The following is a 21,064-nucleotide window of genomic DNA, read 5'->3' as shown; positions in this document are numbered from 1 at the left end:
CATTGTGTAAACCACATTTTTTGTATCCATTCTTCAGTTGACAGGCATCTGGATTGTTTCTGGCTTCTGGCTGTTTTTGAACATATTTCATTTGAAGATGATTTTTTAAAACACTCAGTTGATCTCAACAATGCACATTAAAACCCAGATGCATACAAATCTGATAAGAATTACTGAATATTTATCTGTGAATTAGGAGTGAGATATATAGAATTTTTAGACAACCTAAATTTAGAAGCTAGCCTCACCAATCACCAACTCTGTGACTTCTAGAGAGTAATTTGCCCTTTATATGGCTAGTTTTTTTAATTTCTGTATAATGATTTTGCTAGTTTTTTGCAGCAAATGAGAGTGTCTGTTTATAAAGCACATATCAGTACCTACAATATGTTATTATGTCTGCATTTTGTAGAGTAATAATAGGTAAGAAGTAGTAATTAAAATCATAGGCAAGGATATAATCAGCTGGAGAGAAACAGTTTGAGAAAATAAGAGGAACAAGGAATGAGAACTCATTTGTTTAATCAACAGAAATGGACCCTTATAGCATACCAAGTAGATCAAAAATGAGGAAGAAATACACAGTAAAGTATATTGCTGTTTCTTCAAGAGTGAGAGAATAGTGGTGTTGCTGACTAAAGACTTTAAGTGTGAGATAAACTGCATTAATCGTAATAGACAACTGCATCAGTTGTTTAATGAGCATGTAGGATGCTGTGATCCAATGCCCGGAATTTTCTTCTGATGTGGCCATGGTCTTATTATTATAGCACTTGGACTCTTGCCAGTAGACATGCCTCAGATATCAACCTCTTTCCATAATTGCCTTAACTACAGAATTCTTTCTTCAACATGGGGATGAAATTTTTCTTTTGGTCACAGCATGGATGCAGTGGCTGATTATCGTTAAGCATGAACCATCATGTTTTCTTTCCTTACAGGAAAAACTTTGAAGGCTATTGCAGAATTGGACTGAGGCAGAGAAAATATTTGTTGAAATGTAGTATCTCAGGCTAACTTCTCTATCTACAAAATATTCTCCCTGCCCTTTCACAGAAACTGATCTCTAATAAACTCCCTGTCTTCCTAACATCTGAGTACCACGACCTTTGACAATTAGTCTTGAAGCCTTAGTCCTGATTAAGAAAAGCCAGACTGGAAAATATAATCAATGAATGGCAATTGATAAGATAGCAAACCAACTGCCCCCCAAAACACACACACACACACACACACACACACACACACACACACACACACACACACACACTTAAACAGGGTCTCATTGTATAACCCTGGCTAACCTAGAACTCACTATGGAGACTAGGCTGGCCTCTTATTCAGAGACCCACCTATCTCTTCCTGAGTTCTGAAATAAAAGGCACCCATCACAACATGTGGCAAAAGGCATTTGTTTTTCTCTAGTTTAGTTTTGTTTAGTTTTTTTTTTTCCTAGTAACTTTGGTTTCATAGACAAAAGATGCCAGGAAGCTTGAAAGCATTAAGGTCTGCCTATCTTCCCTGATGCCTTTAGTATGGGAGGGTCGGGGTGAAAGGGAACTTTATTGAAAAATAAATTCAAAAATAGGAACATGTCACTTTCTCTTAACATATCAAGACCCGAAGTTCTTAAAAAATCTTTTCTGTTCAGCAGTTAGGGGAATGAGGAAACCTTTTCTAATTCCTTTATTGTGAGACAAGTTTCATGTAGTACTACTTGTTGTGTAACCAAAGGTGACCTTAAAGTCCCCATCCTCCTGCTTGTATTTTCCAAGTGCTAAAATTACATTTGTGTGTCAATAAGCCTGGTAAGTAATTCCATTTTTAAATAACCATGTAAACCTTCAAATTGTCTACCTTATCAGTTGCCTGGATTTAAACAGTGGAGCATAAAAGAATATTTCATAATATTCCACACCTAATTAAACTACAATTCCTTCTATCCATTAAAGAGTATGATCCCAATTCTCAAATAGTCACTTTGGAATAACTGCAGGAATCTAGAGAATTCAGAGCTGGTCTCTGGAAATTTAAAAAAGAGTTTCAAAATGTTTATACAGGGGATTTAATGCTCAGAGACTCAAGAAATTGAATACATGACAATAAGATACAGTTTAACTGAGGTATGAATGTGGGAATGGAGAAAATGGTTAATCGTTAAGGTAGAGGCAAAACTAAAGGAACTAAAAAGCAAAAGACTAAGAGTTCTAGCCAGGAAATGGATATAAAGGTTCTCAACAATTTATGGCAACTACCAAATGCCTGCCCATGTCTACTGAATCAAACTGCTGAGGAAGACATTATTACATTGGCTTGCAAAAGCATTTGTACAAGTGCAGACAATTTAAGCCTGACACCGGAAATATTTCATTTCGTGTAGGCAGTGAAAGAAGTTTCTCTTTTGGTTCCTCCTTTGATCCGGAAGAAGACACATCAACCTTCGTTGTCAATTGGACCACGACATAAGGGCGGGGCCACAGCGATCCATTCGCCTCGGTCACCGTTTGTGACGCAGTACCTAAGTGCATAGGCTTGCTGGCTCTAGGGGCTCATTTTAGTGGGCGCGGTCTCTGACCGAGCCCTGTTCAGGGCGGGTCCATCGATGCCACGCCCCCACGTCCGCTCTGACTGGCTGTGATCGGTCACGTAGCCAGAGACTTGGCCGGAAAACAGCGAGCTTTCCTGAGCTGGGAGGGTATGGTCGCGGTCTTGCGTCTTCCGGCTTCTACAGCCACTTCCCACGGAAGCCGGGGGTGTCACCCTCTTGTCTATCTTCGGCCATACACTTGTGTTCGCTCCCGTCAGTGCCTGCGGCTCCACACTCGCGCTCTGATTCGCGCCTACTTGGGGACCCTGTCCCCACGCTACTCACTACCCTGTCCCCTCCCACCCATCTAAAATGTCTAATAGACTCCAGACCGTCTTTCTGAAAACCGCAGAAGAAAAGTCAGGCTCGCACTGGTAAGTACCAGTTCCCAGCCCTTCACGCGCCCGCCCACGCCCTGTGACTTAGGTTGTCAAGGCCGAGTCAGCTGTTGTCCTGCCGCGCAGCGGGACCTTGCTGCCGGGCCGTCGGATCTCAGCGCCCTCACAGCACAAATCCCACCCAACCCCGCGCGCTCCAAATCCCCTGGCTCTCTGCCCTCCCCAAATGTAAAACAATCCTCGGTTACGACGCAGTTCGCATCTTCTGGATTCAGGCGTGCCCGACGCCTTCCGCTCGAATTTCATAGGTGGACCAAGTAGACACCCACGGAAAAGAACCAACATGGCGATGCTCCAAGATCTCAAACACGCCCATAAAACCTATCGTGGATTGTAATGCAGGTGCAGTCCCGGGGCGCTGGCCCTTCACCTGAAAATAGTCGCATTTTAATGTACTTGAAAAATGTGTTCTAGAACAAGGGACTTTAGTATTTGAAATTTTCAAATAAGGCAGAGAAAAGTAAAAACTTGAAATGTGAAGTCAGTTTTTCCAGGTAGCCCATTTGAAATGTGTCTAAAGGAGTGCTTCTCCTGGTTGTCTCACATTTAAACAGTTGAAACACTGTATATTCTGGGTGGGTAGGAACTCATATATAGCTGCCAAGGGCTGTCCACAATCCAGCCTCAAGCCTACCTAGTATTAGGCTTATAAGGTCAGGATAGTCTTCTTTGGTTAGAAATGTTTCACCAGTAATATTTTCTTTTAATTTGTGTTAATCCAGATGAACAAAAGCAAGAACCACAAAATATTCATTAAGGAACAATGTTTTAATTTATGCTTCCCAAAGTTAATGAGTATATTTGTTCAGAAGCAAAGATATGAAAACTAAGCAAAACTAATGAAAGGGAATTATGGTTGAAACAAGAAAATCTACCTGGTGTTTATTGCAACTTTGTTACTATACATGAGACTAATGCTTCATTTTCTGATAAAAAATAACGGTTCCTGGGACTACTTTAATAACAACGAGGAAAAGAAATAGTTTAAGAAAGGATTATTTAAATATTTGCTCCAAGTTTAAGAACACGAATTTGTGTACTGATTTTAGCCCAGCTAAGTTTATTTTGGTTACAAATATATACAAACCATAATTGCAGTGAAAAAAATGATTTTTTTAAAAAATACATTTTCCCTTAAAACCCTAGTCTAACAAAAAAAAATGATCACCTGCATCAGCCTTCCAAGTAGCTGGATGTACAGGAAGTTGCTGCTGTGAGAGAACCAAAAAAAAAAAAAAAAAAAAAGAAAGAAAGAAAAGCAAATATCATTAACGGTAAATAGGGAGAAAGCTCTTTGGTAGTATGTATTTTGGGGAGATTTAAAGATAGATTGAGTCCTATTCAGAGAAGCTGAAGTAGAAGAAATGCTTTGTAGTAAATAATTTTGTATATTTTACCTGCATATTTATGATATATTATAGATGACATAACTTACAGATCGTATTCTATTCCAACCCTAGAAGTAACTAATGTATCACTTAAGTGATACATTGAGGTTTTTTATTGTGCCCTTGGGTTCTCTTTTAAACACTTTCTAACAATTTTGACTAATTTAGAACTTTGAAAAATATTTTAAATTCAGCTATGTTTTGGGTACTTTCATAAGTAATTTGAACATTATTGATTCATTAGTTTATGTTTGGTGACTTGTTATACTTTCATGCTTTTATTTTTTAAATTTTCTGGTATTATCATAACAAATTTGGAGCATTTAACACAAGATAGTTTCCTAGGATATTTGACACTTTGATTATTGCTTACATGTTTGATTATTCTTTGTTTTAATAACACCATGCCTGCTGTTGAAATGTAATTATGTAAATAATTTATTTAATATCACCGTTTTGTTTTATTGGAAGTTTTTTTGTTTTCTATTTTAGTGTCTCATTTATTTTCTTTCTAAAAATGATAGGACTTTTTTCTGTAACCATTTATTTCCTTGAATTCTTTTTTTTTTCAATTTTTCTCCTCCCTCCTGGAATTCTTTAAGAAAAAACTCAGTTTTAGCAATTTAGATGGTTTAATCAGGCATAAAAAATAGGAAATCTCAGTTTTATAAAAGAGCAAATATCTGTATATTTGTAGTGTTGTTCATTTAATGTATTAAAATTTGCATTGAATTCTTATTTATTCAGTGTGTACCACAGGCAGCATAATAGCTATATTAAGGTTGCTTCAGTCCACTAACCATTTCATCTATTGGAGATTGATTGCTCAGAAAATTTTTGAATAGAATTGACAAGATTATGTATATAGTTTGAATAACTAATGACAGTGCTGATTTAGAATGAGGATTGTATTTCAGATGACTTGAGAAGTCTGAGGGGCTGTATAAGATAGCAGAGAATAGGGATTAGATTTAATAGCAATGGGATGAAAACTATGCATGCCTGATTGGGAAATTACCATTTGTTGGGAAGATGTTATACCAGTTTTCTTGTCAATATTTGTGAATTAAATGAGACAAACCCAAATGTCCAGTTAAAATTATTGCTCTCAGCATGTGGCTTCGTTCGGGTGGGAAGAAAATGTTTCATTGCTAGTTGAAGTCTTTGGTTGTGAAATTTTATCTTTACAACTTCAGAGTAGATTAGGAGAGACATTGACACCATATAAGTTAACTGGACTCTGCCACTTATCTACTGCTTATGAAAGTGAATTGTTGAACTTTGCTTTGTGTATAAAGTATGAATAAGACTCCTTAAGCAAAGCGTGTAATTCTGTATAAGTCATTAAAACTATCTTAAACCCTTGTATTTTTTTCAGCTAAAATGTTAATGACAGTGGAGGTCTATCTTGTTTGGCTTATAGAATTAGAATTAATGGTGATATTATTATATAAATAATATATAGAATTTATCATATGTATTATAACATATAACTTCTTATGTATTTTTATAAACAGTAAGAAGGCAAAGTCTGGTCTCCTAGAAGATGAAAATACATTCTTTTCAAACCTATAAAATTTCATTAGCCTCCAACATGTTCATTATTTCATTTCTAATACATGAGTGATGAATATCCATATAGAATAGTAAAAAAAAAAAAAAAAAAAACAAGGAACCTCAGAAATTATCTAATTTTATTAGCACATTTACTTGAGTTTTTAATTTTGAATGGGCTGTATTTTGCATTGATCAGTCTCCAGTAGTGATCCTCCATCTACTTGAGTTTCTCAGTATGGAAGTATACATATGCCACTGTGGTTAAATGGGTTTCAAATTTATTTAGCCACTGTAATGTGTGAATCCAAGAATTAAAGCCTGAGATCTTTATAATGTATTTCCTCTTTCTCTTTTTAAGACTTAAAATTTAGTTTTTACATTTTCATTTTCAGTTCAAATAGTTTAGTATGATTAGTGTAATAATTATTCTAAGTGGCCAAACTTGCTAATAATTCTAAGTGACTTATTCTTAGACTACAGAATGTTATATCTAAGAAAATAGAATATCTTGAGGAAAGTGGAGTCATTTAGTGATTTTTGGTTAAATTGTTAAGTAGAAGATTCCTCCTAAATCTGGAAAATATATATATTGATTGAAAGAGTATATATAATTTATTTGACTTTATTCTTAGTTCACATTTCTAAGAACATTTAATTTTTAGTGAATCAAATATTGGAATCAATTCATAAAAAATAGAATATCTAATAATATTGAGAAAAGCCACATTTGTTTATCTAGTCATTAGATAGATGAATTTTTGGTTAAATAGATATAGATAAGAAATTAATTAATTATAGGGTATATAGTATATTTTTGTCAAGCAAAAATAGGGAAACCTTTTAACTTATAGCATATGAAGTAGTAAAAGTCTGTTATTTATTCAGTTATATCTTAAAATATTGCTCTTACACAAATAATTATAAAAAACAGGTTATTGTATTGAATCTTCTAGTTAGGGAGATTTTTCTAATAAACAAAATATTTATATTAAAGATGACTAAACAAAAGTATTGAACCCAGTTTCTTAGATTGGCAATTAGAATGATCTGCATTGTTTTTTATGTAATATTTTTGAGAGTATACTCTTCTTGGTATTTGAAAAAGAATTGCAGAAATAGTGAGTTTCTCATCTTAAAGAATTTTAATGTTACTATGAAAAACAATATTTAATTCCTTTCTTTTTTATTGGATATATTTCTTTATTTACATTAAAAATGTGATTCCTTTCAGTTTCCTGTCCATAAGCCCCCCTATCCTCCCCCTCCCACGTAAGGTGCCCCCCATCACATCCCCTTACTGCCCCCTACCCCCAACATTCCCCTACACTGGGGGCCCAACCTTGGCAGGACCAAGGACTTCCCCTTCCACTGGTGCACCAACAAGGCTATTCTCTGCTACATATGCAGTTGGAGCCCTGGGTCAGTCCATGTATAGTTTTTGGGTAGTGGTTTAGTCCATTGAAGCTCTGGTTGGTTGGCATTGTTGTTCTTATGGCATTGCAAGCCCCTCTTTCAATCCTTCTTCTAATTCCCCCAAAGGGGGTCCCGTTCTCAGTTCAGTGGTTTGCTGCTAGCATTCACCTCTGTATTTGACATACTCCGGTTGTGTGTCTCAGGAGAGATCTATATCCAGTCCCATTCAGCATGTATTTTTTAGCTTCATCTATCTTATCTAGTTTTGGTGGCTGTATATATATGGGCCACATGTGCGGCAGGCTCTTGAATGGCCATTCCTTCAGTCTCTGCTCTAAACTTTGCCTCCCTATCCCCTCCTATGGATATTTTTGTTTCCCCTTTTAAGAAGGAGTGAAGCATCCACATTTGGGTCATCCTTCTTCTTGAGCTTCCTGTGGTCTGTGAATTGCATCTTCGGTAATTCGAGCTTTTGGGCTAATATCCACTTATGAATGAGTGCATACCATGTGTGTTTTTCTGTGATTGGATTACCTCACTCAGGGTGATGTTTTCTAGTTCATCCCATTTGCCTATGAATTCCATGAAGTCATTGTTTTTTATAGCTGAGTAGTAATCAATTGTGTAGATGTACCACTTTTTTAATCCATTCCTCTGTTGAAGGGCATCTGGATTCTTTTCAGCTTCTGGCTATTAGAAATAAGGCTGCTATGAACATAGTGGACGGTGTGTCTTTGTTGTACGTTGGAGCATCGTTTGGGTATATGCCTAGGAGAGGTATAGCTGGGTCCTCAGGTGGTACAATGTCCAATTTTCTGAGGAACCTCCAGACTCATTTCCAGAGTGGTTGTGCCCGTTTGCAGTCCCACCAACAATGGAGGAGTGTTCCTGTTTCTCCACATCCTTGCCAGCACGTGCTGTCATCTGAGTTTTTTATCTTAGCCATTCTGACTGGTGTGAGGTGGAATCTAAGGGTTGTTTTGGTTTTCAGTTCCCTGATGACTAAGGATGTTGAACGTTTCTTCAGGTGCTTCTTGGCCTTTTGACATTCCTTAGCTTAGGATTTTTTGTTTAGCTCTGTACCCTATTTTTTTAATATGGTTATTTGGCTCTCTGGAGTCTTAACTTCTTGAGTCCTTTATATATATTTTGAATATTAGCCCTCTACCAGATGTGGGACTGGTAAGGATCTTTTCCCAATCTGGTGGTTGCCATTTTGTCCTAATGACAGTGTCCTTTGCCTTACAGAAGCTTTGCAGTTTTATGAGGTCCCATTTGTCGATTCTTGATCTTAGACCAAAAGCAATTGGTGCTTTGTTCAGGAAATTTTCTACAGTGCCCATGTGTTCGAGACTCTTCCCTACTTTTTCTTCTATTAGATTGCATGTATCTGGTTTGATGTGGAGGTCCTGGATCTACTTGGACTTAGGCTTTCTACAGGGTGATAAGAATGGATCGATTTGCATTCTTCTACATGTTGACCTCCAGTTGAATCAGCACCATTTGTTGAAAATGCTATCTTTTTCCATTTGGTGGTTTTAGCTCCTTTGTCAAAGATCAAGTGACCGTATATGTGTGGGTTCATATCTGGGTCTTCAATTCTGTTCCACCGATCTATCTGCCTGTCTCTGTACCAATACCATACAGTTTTTATCACTATTACTCTGTAATACTGCTTAGTCAGGGATGGTGATTCCCCCAGAAGTTCTTTTATTGTTGACTATAGTTTTCACTCTCCTTGGTTTTTATTATTCCAAATGATTTGCAAATTGCTCTTTCTATCTCTGTAAAGAACTGAGTAGGAACTTTGATGGGAATTGCATTGAATCTGTAGACTACTTTTAGCAAAATGGGCATTTTTACTATATTAATCCTGCCAATACATGAGCAGGGGAGATCTTTCCATCCTCAGAGATCTTCTTCAATTTCTTTCTTCAGAGACTTGAAGTTCTTGTCATACAGATTTTTCACTTGCTTGGTTAGAGTCACTCATGTATTTTATGTTATTTGGGACTATTGTGAAGGGTGTCATTTCCCTATTTTCTTTCTCAGCCTGTTTATGTTTATCCTTTGAGTAGAGGAAGGCTACTGATTTGTTTGAGTTAATTTTATACCCAGACACTTTGCTGAAGTTGTGTATCAGGTTTAGTAGTTCTCTGATGGAACTTTTGGGGTCACTTAGGTATACTATCATATCATCTGCAAATAGCGATATTTTGACTTCTTCCTTTCCAATTTGTATCCCTTTCACCTCCTTTCATTGTCTGATTGCTCTGGCTAGGACTTCGAGTACTATATTGAATAAGTAGGGAGAGAGTGGTCACCTTTGCCTAGTCCCTGATTTTAGTGGGATTGCTTCAAAAATACTTAATAAAATTCATGCAAACCAAATCCAAGAACACATCAAAACGATCATCCATCATGATCAAGTAGGCTTCATCCCAGGGATACAGGGATGATTTAATATATGGAAATCCATCAAGCGTAATCCACTATGTAAACAAACTCAAGGAAAAAACCATGATCATCTCATTAGATGCTGAAAGCATTTGACAAATTCAACACCCTTCATGATAAAAGTCCTGGAAAATTACTTAGTTAAATAATGTATATAGGATAAATGAGTTTGTCTAATATAAGCAGAAGTTTTATATAGTGAAGTTGTAGATAGTGGTCATAGAGATTTTGAGTATAGTTTTTTTGTTTTTGTTCTTGGCAATCTGGTGCTTATTAATTTAAAACTGAGCGCAAAGCAATATAAGAATATCAACATTAGTATTTCATAGATATGTTAGTCATCAGAAATTACAGTCATCAAAGCTAAACAGCAGAGCTAAAGAGTGGGATGAGATAAGAATGCTAGATACCACATGGTGAGAACTAATCTAAATATTGAATGGTTCAGTGGTAAAGAAAACAAGATAGGGAAGACTTAATTTAAAAAAGCTCAAAACTTTATAGTATGGCTTTTATTCATTCATGGTATATTTCTTAGCTGTGTACCTTTTTATAAGCATGTATTTGTGGTGCTATAAATGAATTCAAAAATACTAAAAATAAGTCAAAGCTAATTGAATGATTAATCTATGTGAGCTAGAAATCAAGGCTGTTACATAATTGGAAAGTAGAGTATAGTACTGGTTTTAATAAAGATTAATTTTAACTTGTTGAATTTTAAATGCTGGTATTTAAATTAAAACATTTGTCAAAAGACCACTAATATAAAGTGAGGATTAAATGTGGAGGTTAGGAGTAAGACTATGTAACTAAAATGGTCTTTATTGCAAAGCAAATAATTGAAAACTAGTTGAAGCCATGAAGTCAGTCTCTAAGGGGAAAATCTTGAAGGAGTAGGACAGGGTTAAAATGAACTGGGCAAGAAGTATATTTAGAAGAATAAACAAAGATGAATATGTAAAATGCAGAAAAGTTAATACAGAGATGTTAAGAAAGTCAAGAGAAACACATTGGACTCAATAGAAAGCATAAAAGAAAGAACTTCATAAGAACAGAAGGCAGGTGTAGTATAACTCACCCCATTTAAAGAATGGGTGAAAGAATGATAGACTACATGTTCCTCTCATTGGATTTATGTCTGCCTCATAATCTTTTTATAGTCCTGTGTGACTCCAACCTTTACAAAAAAAAAAAATCTTATTTTCTTCAAAATCACAATAGAAAAAGCAAAAATAAATAGAAAGAGGAAGGAAGAAAAAAAATTAAGGTACTGATTTATGTATGCTCTTGTTTATTTCAGTCTAAGAAAAAAGAAAAAATCCCCTCTCCATTTCTCTTCTAGCTACTTGTAAAATTCCCTCCTCTTGACAAAGTTGTTAGTTATACATGCTTATTGCCTTTATGTCCACCCGTCAATAATTTTCTCTACTAAATTAGTCTTACTAAAACTCATGTCATCATTTCCACTGTAGATGTTTAGTCTTAATTCTATTTGACTCCAAGAAACTTGTAATATAATTTTGTTCAAACCTTTTCTTTGTTTGGCTTCCATTGCATCAAAAATAATTATTTTCATTGCTTGAAGAATAAAATCACACCTGTAGGTTTTAAAACAGAACTCTACACTTTTGAAAAATGTTTGTCTTTTTAAGTGTTTCTTCATTTGTTCTTAGTTATCTAAGATTATATTGAGTCAATGGAATATGTACTCCATAGTTAATGTTTTTAGGCTATAGCATGAAAGACAGTCAGTAGACACATAAACATAGATATATAATAATATTTGGCATGAAGGAAGTTAAATGGCATTTTATTATAAAGGATAAAAATAGATAGAGAATGTATCTCTTAGGAAGTATTACTTATGTTGAGATAGAAGTTCCAAGTAGAGTTGTATAGGAGAGAAACACCCAGGTAGAGTGCTGTGACTGTCCTGCATTCCTTGAGAGCACTATACTTTTTAAGACCTGAAATGTGTTTTAAGTATAAATAATTTGGTAAGTCTATACAAAGTAATATAGAAAAATGTATTATACAGAGATTTATATATCTTGGTTTTTTTTATAAAATTGACAATTTGTATTTAAAACACAGTTCATTATAATGGACATTGCAGTGGACTAGTTTTAAACTTTTCTTTCTCTCCAGTATGCTCCACCTTTATGGAAAAACCTCTTGACTAAAATTTCCTTGGTATTAAGTATGAATTGTGTGATAGTTAGTTTTTAGAAACAGTTGCTACACTCAATGTGGAACATGAAACCTAATGTACAGGGAAATAATAAAAAGGACATGTTTGATACATGACATGCCCATTAAGTCTACAGTATAAAAACATTGGAAATTGAAGTATCAACACATGAGAGATCTCAAACAGGAGAAAAAAGTTGGCAGTAGAATTTGTCAAGGAAAGAAAGTAAAACAAATTGGAGGTAGGGAAAGTAATAGATACTTCTATTATAATTGAAGTTGGAATCAAAGTCCTGCTCATTAAAAGGAAGAGAATAGGAAAGAATTAAAGGAGAAGAATGATTATAGTGTGAAGAGTCTCTTCTAATAGCATTACGTTTGAATAAAAATTTAGAAACCTTTTCACTTTGGCATAAATGTTAAAATTTCATGACCTGCTTGTAAGATCTGAATTAAAGTTGATATAATTTTATCTTCTTTTCAAAGTCTATTCCATGATGTCTTACATTGCAAACTCAGCATTACATACTGTTATTAAATTTTACATTCTAAAATAATTGAAAATACTTGTTTTAAAATAAAATGTATAGAACTTGTAGTATGTTGTGTTTATTTACTTAAAATGTTCTTTTAAGTATTTCAGGGTGCATGTATCAAGTAGTTCCTACGATTGGCACCGATGGAAAAAAACTTCTGCAATTACTTCCAATTCCTAAATCTTCTGGAAATCTTATCCCAGTAGTTCAGTCTCCAGTCATGTCTCATGGTTTGAAAGGGAATACAGAAAAACCAGTTCAAGTTACTTTTCAAACTCAGATTTCCAGCTCTTCCACAAGTGCATCAGTTCAATTGCCTGTTTTGCAGCCAGCCAATACTACAAAATATTTTCTTACAGGAACAATAGATACATCAGGAAAAGATAGAGTTACTTCTATGGGGACTGGAAATTTTACACCACCAATTTCTAACACTCAGAATCATGGTGTGAAAATTCATAGACTCACCAGGCAAACATTTACTATTCCTCCCTCAACACAAAATGATTCATCTTATTTTATAGTCAATACCCCAAGTCTCCCAGCAAATGTGAATTCTTCAACTTTGCCTTCTGGGTCTCCTTTAACGATTCCAGCCCATGCTGAAGTGAAACCTGTGCTTGCATCACCCTTGCCTCCTTTGGTTCAGCAAAAGATACTTGGAACTGTAACCACAAGTACCTCAGGAACAGTTGAGGCCTCGCAGATACCAGCAGTTTTTTATGTATCTCCTGTAAACTCAGTAAAAATTATTGTTGACAAGAAAACTCAGAATATTTACCACAAACCAGTGACATTCAATACCTCGCAAATTCCACCAAATGTTGCTACAAAAACACAGTTAAACAGTGGTCAGCATCCTCAAGCTGCTCCAGTGAACTTGATTTTTCAAGAGTATCTACAGCCTGGAATTCCTTGTCTTGTTCCTGTTAAGTCTTCAAATAATGTGCCTTCAAAAGTTTTCAATACTTTTGTAGATAGGAAAACTCTGGGAGATAATACAGTAGGTACACCTTTGTTGAGTACCAACAGTTCTAGCAGGACACAGTCCATAAGTGTGCCTATTAAAGATGATGGTTTGATAACATTTAATGGGAAAGTCTTGTTGAATAAAAAGGGGACATATGGTCTGCCATCAAAAATTGACCAGCAGAATTCTGTTTCTTCTGATATTCCACTAAAAGATTCATCACAGGTAGTAAGTTCAAGTCTGGTCACAGAAATATCCAGAGAGGTTTTAAGTAGTGTTTTGGTTAAAAGTAAATCTTTTCAGTTGAAGACAAAATCACTTTCCAATTCCCAGCCTGCTCCCATGGCCCATATAAAACCAGAGAAGAATGAAAAAGTGGAGAAACCATCTTTTTCTGTCACAAGTCCACATACTACGAACCAGTCCACTCACTGCCTTAAACAGAGTAAAATTGTATTTATAAACCCAGTTTTTTCAGATGGATTTAGGACAGGACAGAATACCCCCAGAAAAGAAAATCTCATCCAGAACATACGTTCCTCTGTTGATGCAGCAACTGTTACTTCTCAACAGTGTGTTTTCAGAGACCAAGAACCACAGGTAATTTTTCCATGTCAGGGTATTCTTTATATCTGTGTAGAAACGATTTCTTAATTCTCAAAATTATCTAATACCTGTCTCCTACACACATACCCCATCACACATGCTTACTTAAAATTTTCATCTGAATAAATGTTTGAGAAGTACAGTGGTAGAGCCTAAGCAATATCTTTCTCTTTCATTATTTAGCTCGCCAAATCCATAAGACAAAGTCAATCACAGAACAAAGTTCAGAAGAGTTGGAGAGTGATAGGTCTTCAAAGATGAGTAAAACTATGTAAATATGAGTATATGTGTATACTGTATATACACGTATTTGTATATGAAAAGATAGAGTTTTTTGTATATAAAAAGGTTTAAGGTATTTTATCTTTTGTGGTTGTCATGAGAAAAAAAGTCAGTTTTTTAAGGGCCATGGAAAGGGTGAAATAGAAGCCATTAGAACCTTTCAGTCAAATAAGATTTTATCCATATCTTTGAGTGTTTGTGCCTTAAACTTAGGGAGGACATAGCAGGAGTTTTGGTTTTTAAAGACAAGTGTATTTCTTTCAGCCTTTCTTTCTGTTGACTCTAATTGAATAACATGTCTATCAGCTACCATTCTCTTCTTAAAATACATGTGTAGCCACTGTTCTTGCTTACTTAGATAATGACTTAATGTTAGTGGCTCTCCCCTTCAGTACAGAAATCATTGAATTTTAAATACAAGGAGGTAAATTGTAATACAATCAAGATGGGTTAAAGACATTAGACTTTTCCAGAAAACTACAGTCTTTTTGTACAGATTTTGCTGTAATTTGCTTTGCTTTGTTTTTTAGTGTCTCAATATGTAGCTGGGCTGGCCTTGAATTTACCATCATCCTGCATCTGCCTACTGAGTGCCTGCTTTACAGGGTACCATGCCCAGCCTAGATTATTTTAAAGTTGCTATACCTAGCATCACCTGATTTACTTGAGAACAGACCCTTGTTACTATTCTATACAATAAGATTTTTTAAGTTTGTATTTAAATTCAGTTGTTTGAATGCATGGTGAATATAATTGTAGTGTAAATCTTTTAAAACATGAATTGGTCTCTTGTGAAAGATTAGAAAATTGCTTATTTGCTAATCCTACATAGTAATCCAAGAAATTAGCAATATCATATTTTTTTTCTCATTTCCAGACCCAGTATGAGATGGCATCAATATTAAAAAAAGATATTCAAGAAAGAAGTAACAAGAAATATTCTCAAGGAAACCATACCAAGGCATCATATCTGAAGAATGATGCTGAATTTAAAAAGATATTTGGTCTCACTAAAGATTTGAGAGTGTGTCTTACTCGAATTCCTGACCATCTGAGCTCTACAAAAAGTTTTGATTCCTTTAACAATTTGGTGAAAAGTAGTTCTTACAAAGATGCAAACGTTGTGATGAAGGAAGAAAAAAAACAGGTAATAGTTTTTAAAGTGTATGACATTTTTGTAGGTGTGACAAACATATAGCTATAATTATCTTTTATTTGGTTTTCAATGTACTTTAGATTGAGTGATGATTTTTTTTGCCAAATTTGTGGCTATCTCATGCAACAATGACAAATCTTATACACAGATAAAAATATATTCTTAGTTAATTCAAGTTAAGTATTTTTAGTTACCTTTTTTCTGTTTGTAATGTAAGAAAATAGTCAGAAGCCTTACAAATAGTTATCCTATTTCAAAGAATTATTTAAAGGAGATAAGTGTAGGGGAAAATATAAACATATTGATATTCATTGGAGTATTAACACTACATTTTAAGCAGCATATATAGTAAGTAACATGCATCACTACAGTTATGCTTATGAACAGTATAATCTAGTATTCTGGTCTTCAACTTTTTCAGATAAACTTTTCTAAGAAAAAGTTTCTCCATGTGCCTACTTTGCAAATGAAATGAAAAACTTGGTGCTTCTTAGTTATGGTTTCATTTCAGTCATGGCTTCTAATACCCAATTTAAGCCAGAAAATGTAAATAAACCAGCTTGTTCTCCAAGACTATGATTGTGACTTTTCATTTTGCCTACCACTTAGTAGAATTGAGTTTTTACTATAATTGTCCCCACTGAAATTTGTGGAGTTGAATTTAATTGCTATTATTTGTGTGCCATCTTTGATTTGGGAGTATGTAGCATAGTAATAACATTTTTTTTCCTTATTCAACAATGCAACAGAGTTTCTCTAAGAAAAGAAATGCAAAACCCATGAAGAAAATGGATTACACAAAAAGAAGAAAAATTGAAAATGCTAGTGACATGGTCATAAACGTCATGAATGGAACTGATGTTGCTAATTCCCAACTCCTTAGTAGTATTTTACCAATATCAGACATATCACAACATAACATTATCACAAGCCATAGTACAACCAGGGAAGACAAGAGAACTGAAACAGAACACTACTGTCATGAGAAGCAGGAAAAAAGCACATTAAGTTCAAGCACATCTTTTGAACAAAGTAATTATTTTAATAAAAACTATACTGAAGATATTTTTCCAGTGACACCACCAGAACTAGAAGAAACCATCAGAGATGAAAAAATAAGAAGACTTAAGCAAATTCTAAGAGAAAAAGAAGCAGCTCTTGAAGAATTGCGTAAGAAGATGCACCAAAAACAATAAAATGTCTATGGGTTAAAGACTTATATTACTACAGTAGTTCCCTCTTGCCTGTCATGGATCCCCAGTGGATGCCTGAAACTGAAGGTGATACCAAATCTTATGTAAAACCACTCTAAAGTCATGACGTTTGTTAACAACTAAATGTCTACTTAGAAAAATAACAGGCAAGTTATATACAGTACAAATCTACTGAATGAAGAAGATAATTGATACCCTCAACAGAACACTGGAATTTTTATAATGCTACTCAGAAAGATAGTTTAAATGTTACAAATTCCTTCTTTCTGGAGTTTCTCATCAATACTTAGGTGTGTATGATGCGGAACAAAAAGCAACTGCAAATTATAAAGGACTGCTCTCTTGTAAAGGCATTCTCAAAGTGTCTTTGTATATGAAACTTGAGGAGTTCCAAAAAGGATTGAGTCATATGACTTGTCAGTAATCTACATGAAGTATTTTGACTTACTTGTTTTGGAAGAAAAGTTTGGGTATTTTTCTGTGAAATGCAACTCCCCAGATTTGAGTATTTTGTATAAGGTTTTTGTTAATATTTTATCTTCAACTAAATTCCTCAGGTTTTACCCTAAGAATATTGTGTATTAAAATTCTACAATCCAAGATATGGAGTCAGCTGTAAGCATAACTTTACCATTGAGTTTATATGTGGACTGTCTTGGTCTTCTTACCCATAAAAATGATATGACCTGTTGTTGATATTTTTATTTCATCAAGAAAATCTATTATAATAAATGTATTCAAATATTTTTCAATGTGAAGTGCATATGCTTTTTGCATGTCTACAATATTGTATTCCTAAAGAAAATTTTGAAATTTAGGTCATTTGGTGATATACTTTATTTTTGCCTTACAAATTATGTATTACAAAGATGTAATTTATGGAGACATTACTCAGCAGTTAAGAGCCCTTGCTGTTTGTCCAGAGGACCTAAGTTCAGTTCCCAGCATCCACATTTGGTGGCTCATAAAGACCTGTAACTAGAGCTCCAGAGGACCAAGTGCTGCCTTCTGACATCTAGCATCTACATACATACGGTATATACTCACACAGACACACACATACTGTATTTTTTAATTATATGTTACTTAACAGCTTTTTTTATTTTTTGGTACATTTACATACATGTGTTACATAGGTTATCTGAAAGGTAGATCTGGATTGTAGTCACTTGTAAGACTTCTCTCAAACTATAGGTTTTCTGTAGAAGCATCCATTTTCTGTGGTCAATCTTTCATTTGGGATAGTTTGAGAGTATAGTGAACATCTGGAGAATAAAAAGGCAAGACTAGCAAGTTAAACTATTAAATGCCTAGAAATATGATCCAGAAAACTGTAGGAACAACAAGGAAAAATAGTAAAGCAAAGTATTAAATAGGAATAAAACAAATCAATTAGATTCTTCTACTTTTTGTAGTAATAGTTTTATTGAAGTATAATTTTCACACCATAAAATTTACCCTTAAGTTAGTTATATTCATAACAAACCCAAAAGAGGACAAACACACACACACACACACACACACACACACACACACACACACACACACACACACACACACACACTTAGAGGAACAGAAATAACTCAAGCCATATCATCAGCCCCCATCCATCATGGATGACAGCTCCTGAACACTGGAAAGCTGGAGTGCAGTGTAGAGCCTGCAGGTAGCGCCAGTAGGTTCCAGAATATCTTTTCCATGTAGTCTGTACTCATTGTAAGCATCAGGGCTGATTTCTGTGTCTTCAGGATGCTTAGCTGGTCTTTACTTTTGGCCAACACTCATGCCTCAGAGCATCTTTCAGCAGTTCTTTCAACACTCATGCTAGAGGATGGAAGGGCTACTAAATCCTGTCATTTTCCAGGAATTCCTGAAGTCATTTTGAGTTTATGTTCCAAACTTAATGAGGCTCCCCACATTGCAACATCTTTGTTGTAAAGTATTTGCCTCAAAGATAGAGGTTCATACTGAGAAAACATCCTGATGCAGTTTTACTATTCTACAAGAGTTTATTAAAATAAATGCAAAAAAAGTCATAAAAGATATACTTTTCATCATCAATTTCATTTTCTTACCTTTTTATTTTAGTCTGCTTGTTTACTTGCCAATTAATGATTTTCTATTCACTAACTTCAAGTGCTTATTTCTCTTATACATTTTATGATACTTGAAAGCTGGCTTGAATCCTTTATAACAAGATTATCCGGGGTGATAGGGATATTGAGTTTGATCCTCAGAACCAACTCTGAAATGTGCGTGCATAGTGATAAAAGCTTGAATTCAGTGCTGGGGAACCCAGAATAAGTATTTCTAGGCCAGTGACACATCCTATCTTGAAAGAAAGGTTATCTTAGGGCTGCCATACGACATGATGTACATACCTATACCAACAACAGAATTAATCACATTATGTCTTTGGTCTGAAACTCCCAACTCTCTCAATTGAATTCACACTCAGTTTTCATCTTTACCACAAACGCAAAGCTGCTTGTTTCCTTCAATGATGTTTATTTTGCTCAATGTGATGGTTAGTCTATTTTTACTAGCTTGTCAGTAACACTGACACATTTTTTTAATTTTAAATGTATGTTTATTAATCAGTAGTGATACAATTTATAATTGCAAGATCCAATGAAAAAGCCAAATTTCTCAGTATTTAAAATTACTGGGTTTTACTCTTTGAGATTTGAGGAAAACAAATCAGTATTCCCAGGTATGTTAAGAGTTATCAAAATTATAGTATTTTAAACATCTTGGCAACATTATACTCTATGGTTGGGACAGCTACAATTTTAAAGAATAAAATGCAGTAAGTTTGGAAGTACTTAAGGCTATATATAGTCTACAAGAAGATTAATGAAAACCATAACTTGAAATTTAGTCTGTTGCTGTAAAGTAACAGCCCCTCGTAGAATGACATGTGGACACTAGCCATTTAAGGACGTACTTTGCATTATGATTGTGTTATCCTTGGAAAGATTATTCAGAGGACATACACAAAACAGACTATGTTAATTCATTAGTAGCATTTTGTTTATTACTCTGTCTTGGTCTCTTTTTTGTTATACTATTACAACCATATCTACAGTGTGTGTGTGTGTGTGTGTGTGTGTGTGTGTACACAATAGGCCAGGGTTCACATATGAAAGACTATGCTTTGTATTTTTTTTTTATCTTTCTGAATTTGAATGACCGTGCTTAACAGTATCCATTCTAAGTCCATACATTTTTCTGCAAATTTTATCATTTCATTGTTCTTTAAAGCTAAATAATGCACAATTTATATATGCACTGGGTTTCATTACCTACTCACTTGTTGAAAGAAATTCGGTTGGTTCATTTATTGATTTAGTCGATGGAACTACAGTAAATATGGGTCTCAGACGCATAAGCATTTAAAGGGACTAGCTACAATTCCACAGGGCCTAGACTTGGTTCCCAGCACACGCATGGCAGCTTACAACCATTTGTAACTCCAGCCCCAGGTTTATAGATTACCCTCTTCTGGCTTTCTTGAGCACCAGCCAGGCATGTGATGCACAAACACTCATGAAAGCAAAATACCAATACAAGTAAACATTAAAAAAGTACAGTCCTCATGTTGAAACTAGTTTCAAAGACAAATACTTTCAAGTATTAATTCTGTATTTTCTAGTTCTCAACAGAACATCTCTCTGAAAGATTTACTTTCATGTTGAGAGTAGGAAGGGTGGACATCCCTGTCTTGTTCTGTTTTTTTATTACTTTTATTCTCTGGGGATTATAGTATAATTTCATCATTTTCTTTTTCCTCCCCTCTCTCCAAACTCTTCCTCCAAGTCTGAAATTTAATTACTTCTATTTTTAAAAATTAGAATTGCACCATTTCTCCTTCCCCTTTCTCCCTCCAAACCAACATTTCCTTTACCTATTCATCATTTGATGGACATCAGGATATTTCCATTTTCTGCCATTATAAATAGCTCAATAATAAACACGCGCGTATTGGAAGCATCTTTGCAGAATGGTGATTTAGCATCCTTCCAGTATACAAGAAGGTTTTATTGGAATTGATTTGAGTTTTGTAAATCTAGAATAATGTTAAACATGGGTTTGTTATATATAACATTTATTATGTTGTTCCAAGTCCTACCTTCTGTAGAACTTTTATTATGAAGTATGTTGGATTTTATCAAAAGGCTTTTTCTACATCTGAGATAACTATTGTGAGATAATTGACTGAAGTTACAGATGGTTATGAGCTGTGATGTAAGTGCTGGGAATTAAAGCCAGGTTCTCTGGAAGAGTAGTCAGTACCTTTAAATGCTGAG

At 34.8% G+C, this 21,064-nt stretch overlaps 1 protein-coding gene across 3 annotated transcripts in view; it reads left to right on the top strand.

Moving 5' to 3' along the window:
• Window positions 1-17,512, top strand: part of Lrif1 (ligand dependent nuclear receptor interacting factor 1) — a 112,383-nt gene extending 94,871 nt beyond the window's left edge. The window contains exons 1-4 of one of the 3 annotated variants that reach the window (XM_032897536.1): window positions 1,515-2,961; window positions 12,626-14,096; window positions 15,262-15,531; window positions 16,290-17,512. In XM_032897536.1, coding sequence (XP_032753427.1) covers window positions 2,900-2,961; window positions 12,626-14,096; window positions 15,262-15,531; window positions 16,290-16,736 — 2,250 coding nt within the window. In that variant the 5' untranslated portion in view covers window positions 1,515-2,899 and the 3' untranslated portion in view covers window positions 16,737-17,512. Of the gene's footprint in view, window positions 1-1,514; window positions 2,962-12,625; window positions 14,097-15,261; window positions 15,532-16,289 lie in introns of those variants that run through there. The other 2 variants (XM_032897538.1, XM_032897537.1) reach the window with 2 other exon arrangements.
• The last annotated feature ends 3,552 nt before the right edge of the window (window positions 17,513-21,064 follow it).

Source organism: Rattus rattus, chromosome 3 (genome assembly GCF_011064425.1).
Source record: "Rattus rattus isolate New Zealand chromosome 3, Rrattus_CSIRO_v1, whole genome shotgun sequence".
In the NCBI taxonomy this organism is placed as follows: domain Eukaryota; kingdom Metazoa; phylum Chordata; class Mammalia; order Rodentia; family Muridae; genus Rattus; species Rattus rattus.
The sequence above is the reverse complement of the archived record's forward strand: the minus strand, read 5'-3'. Positions and strand labels throughout refer to the sequence as shown.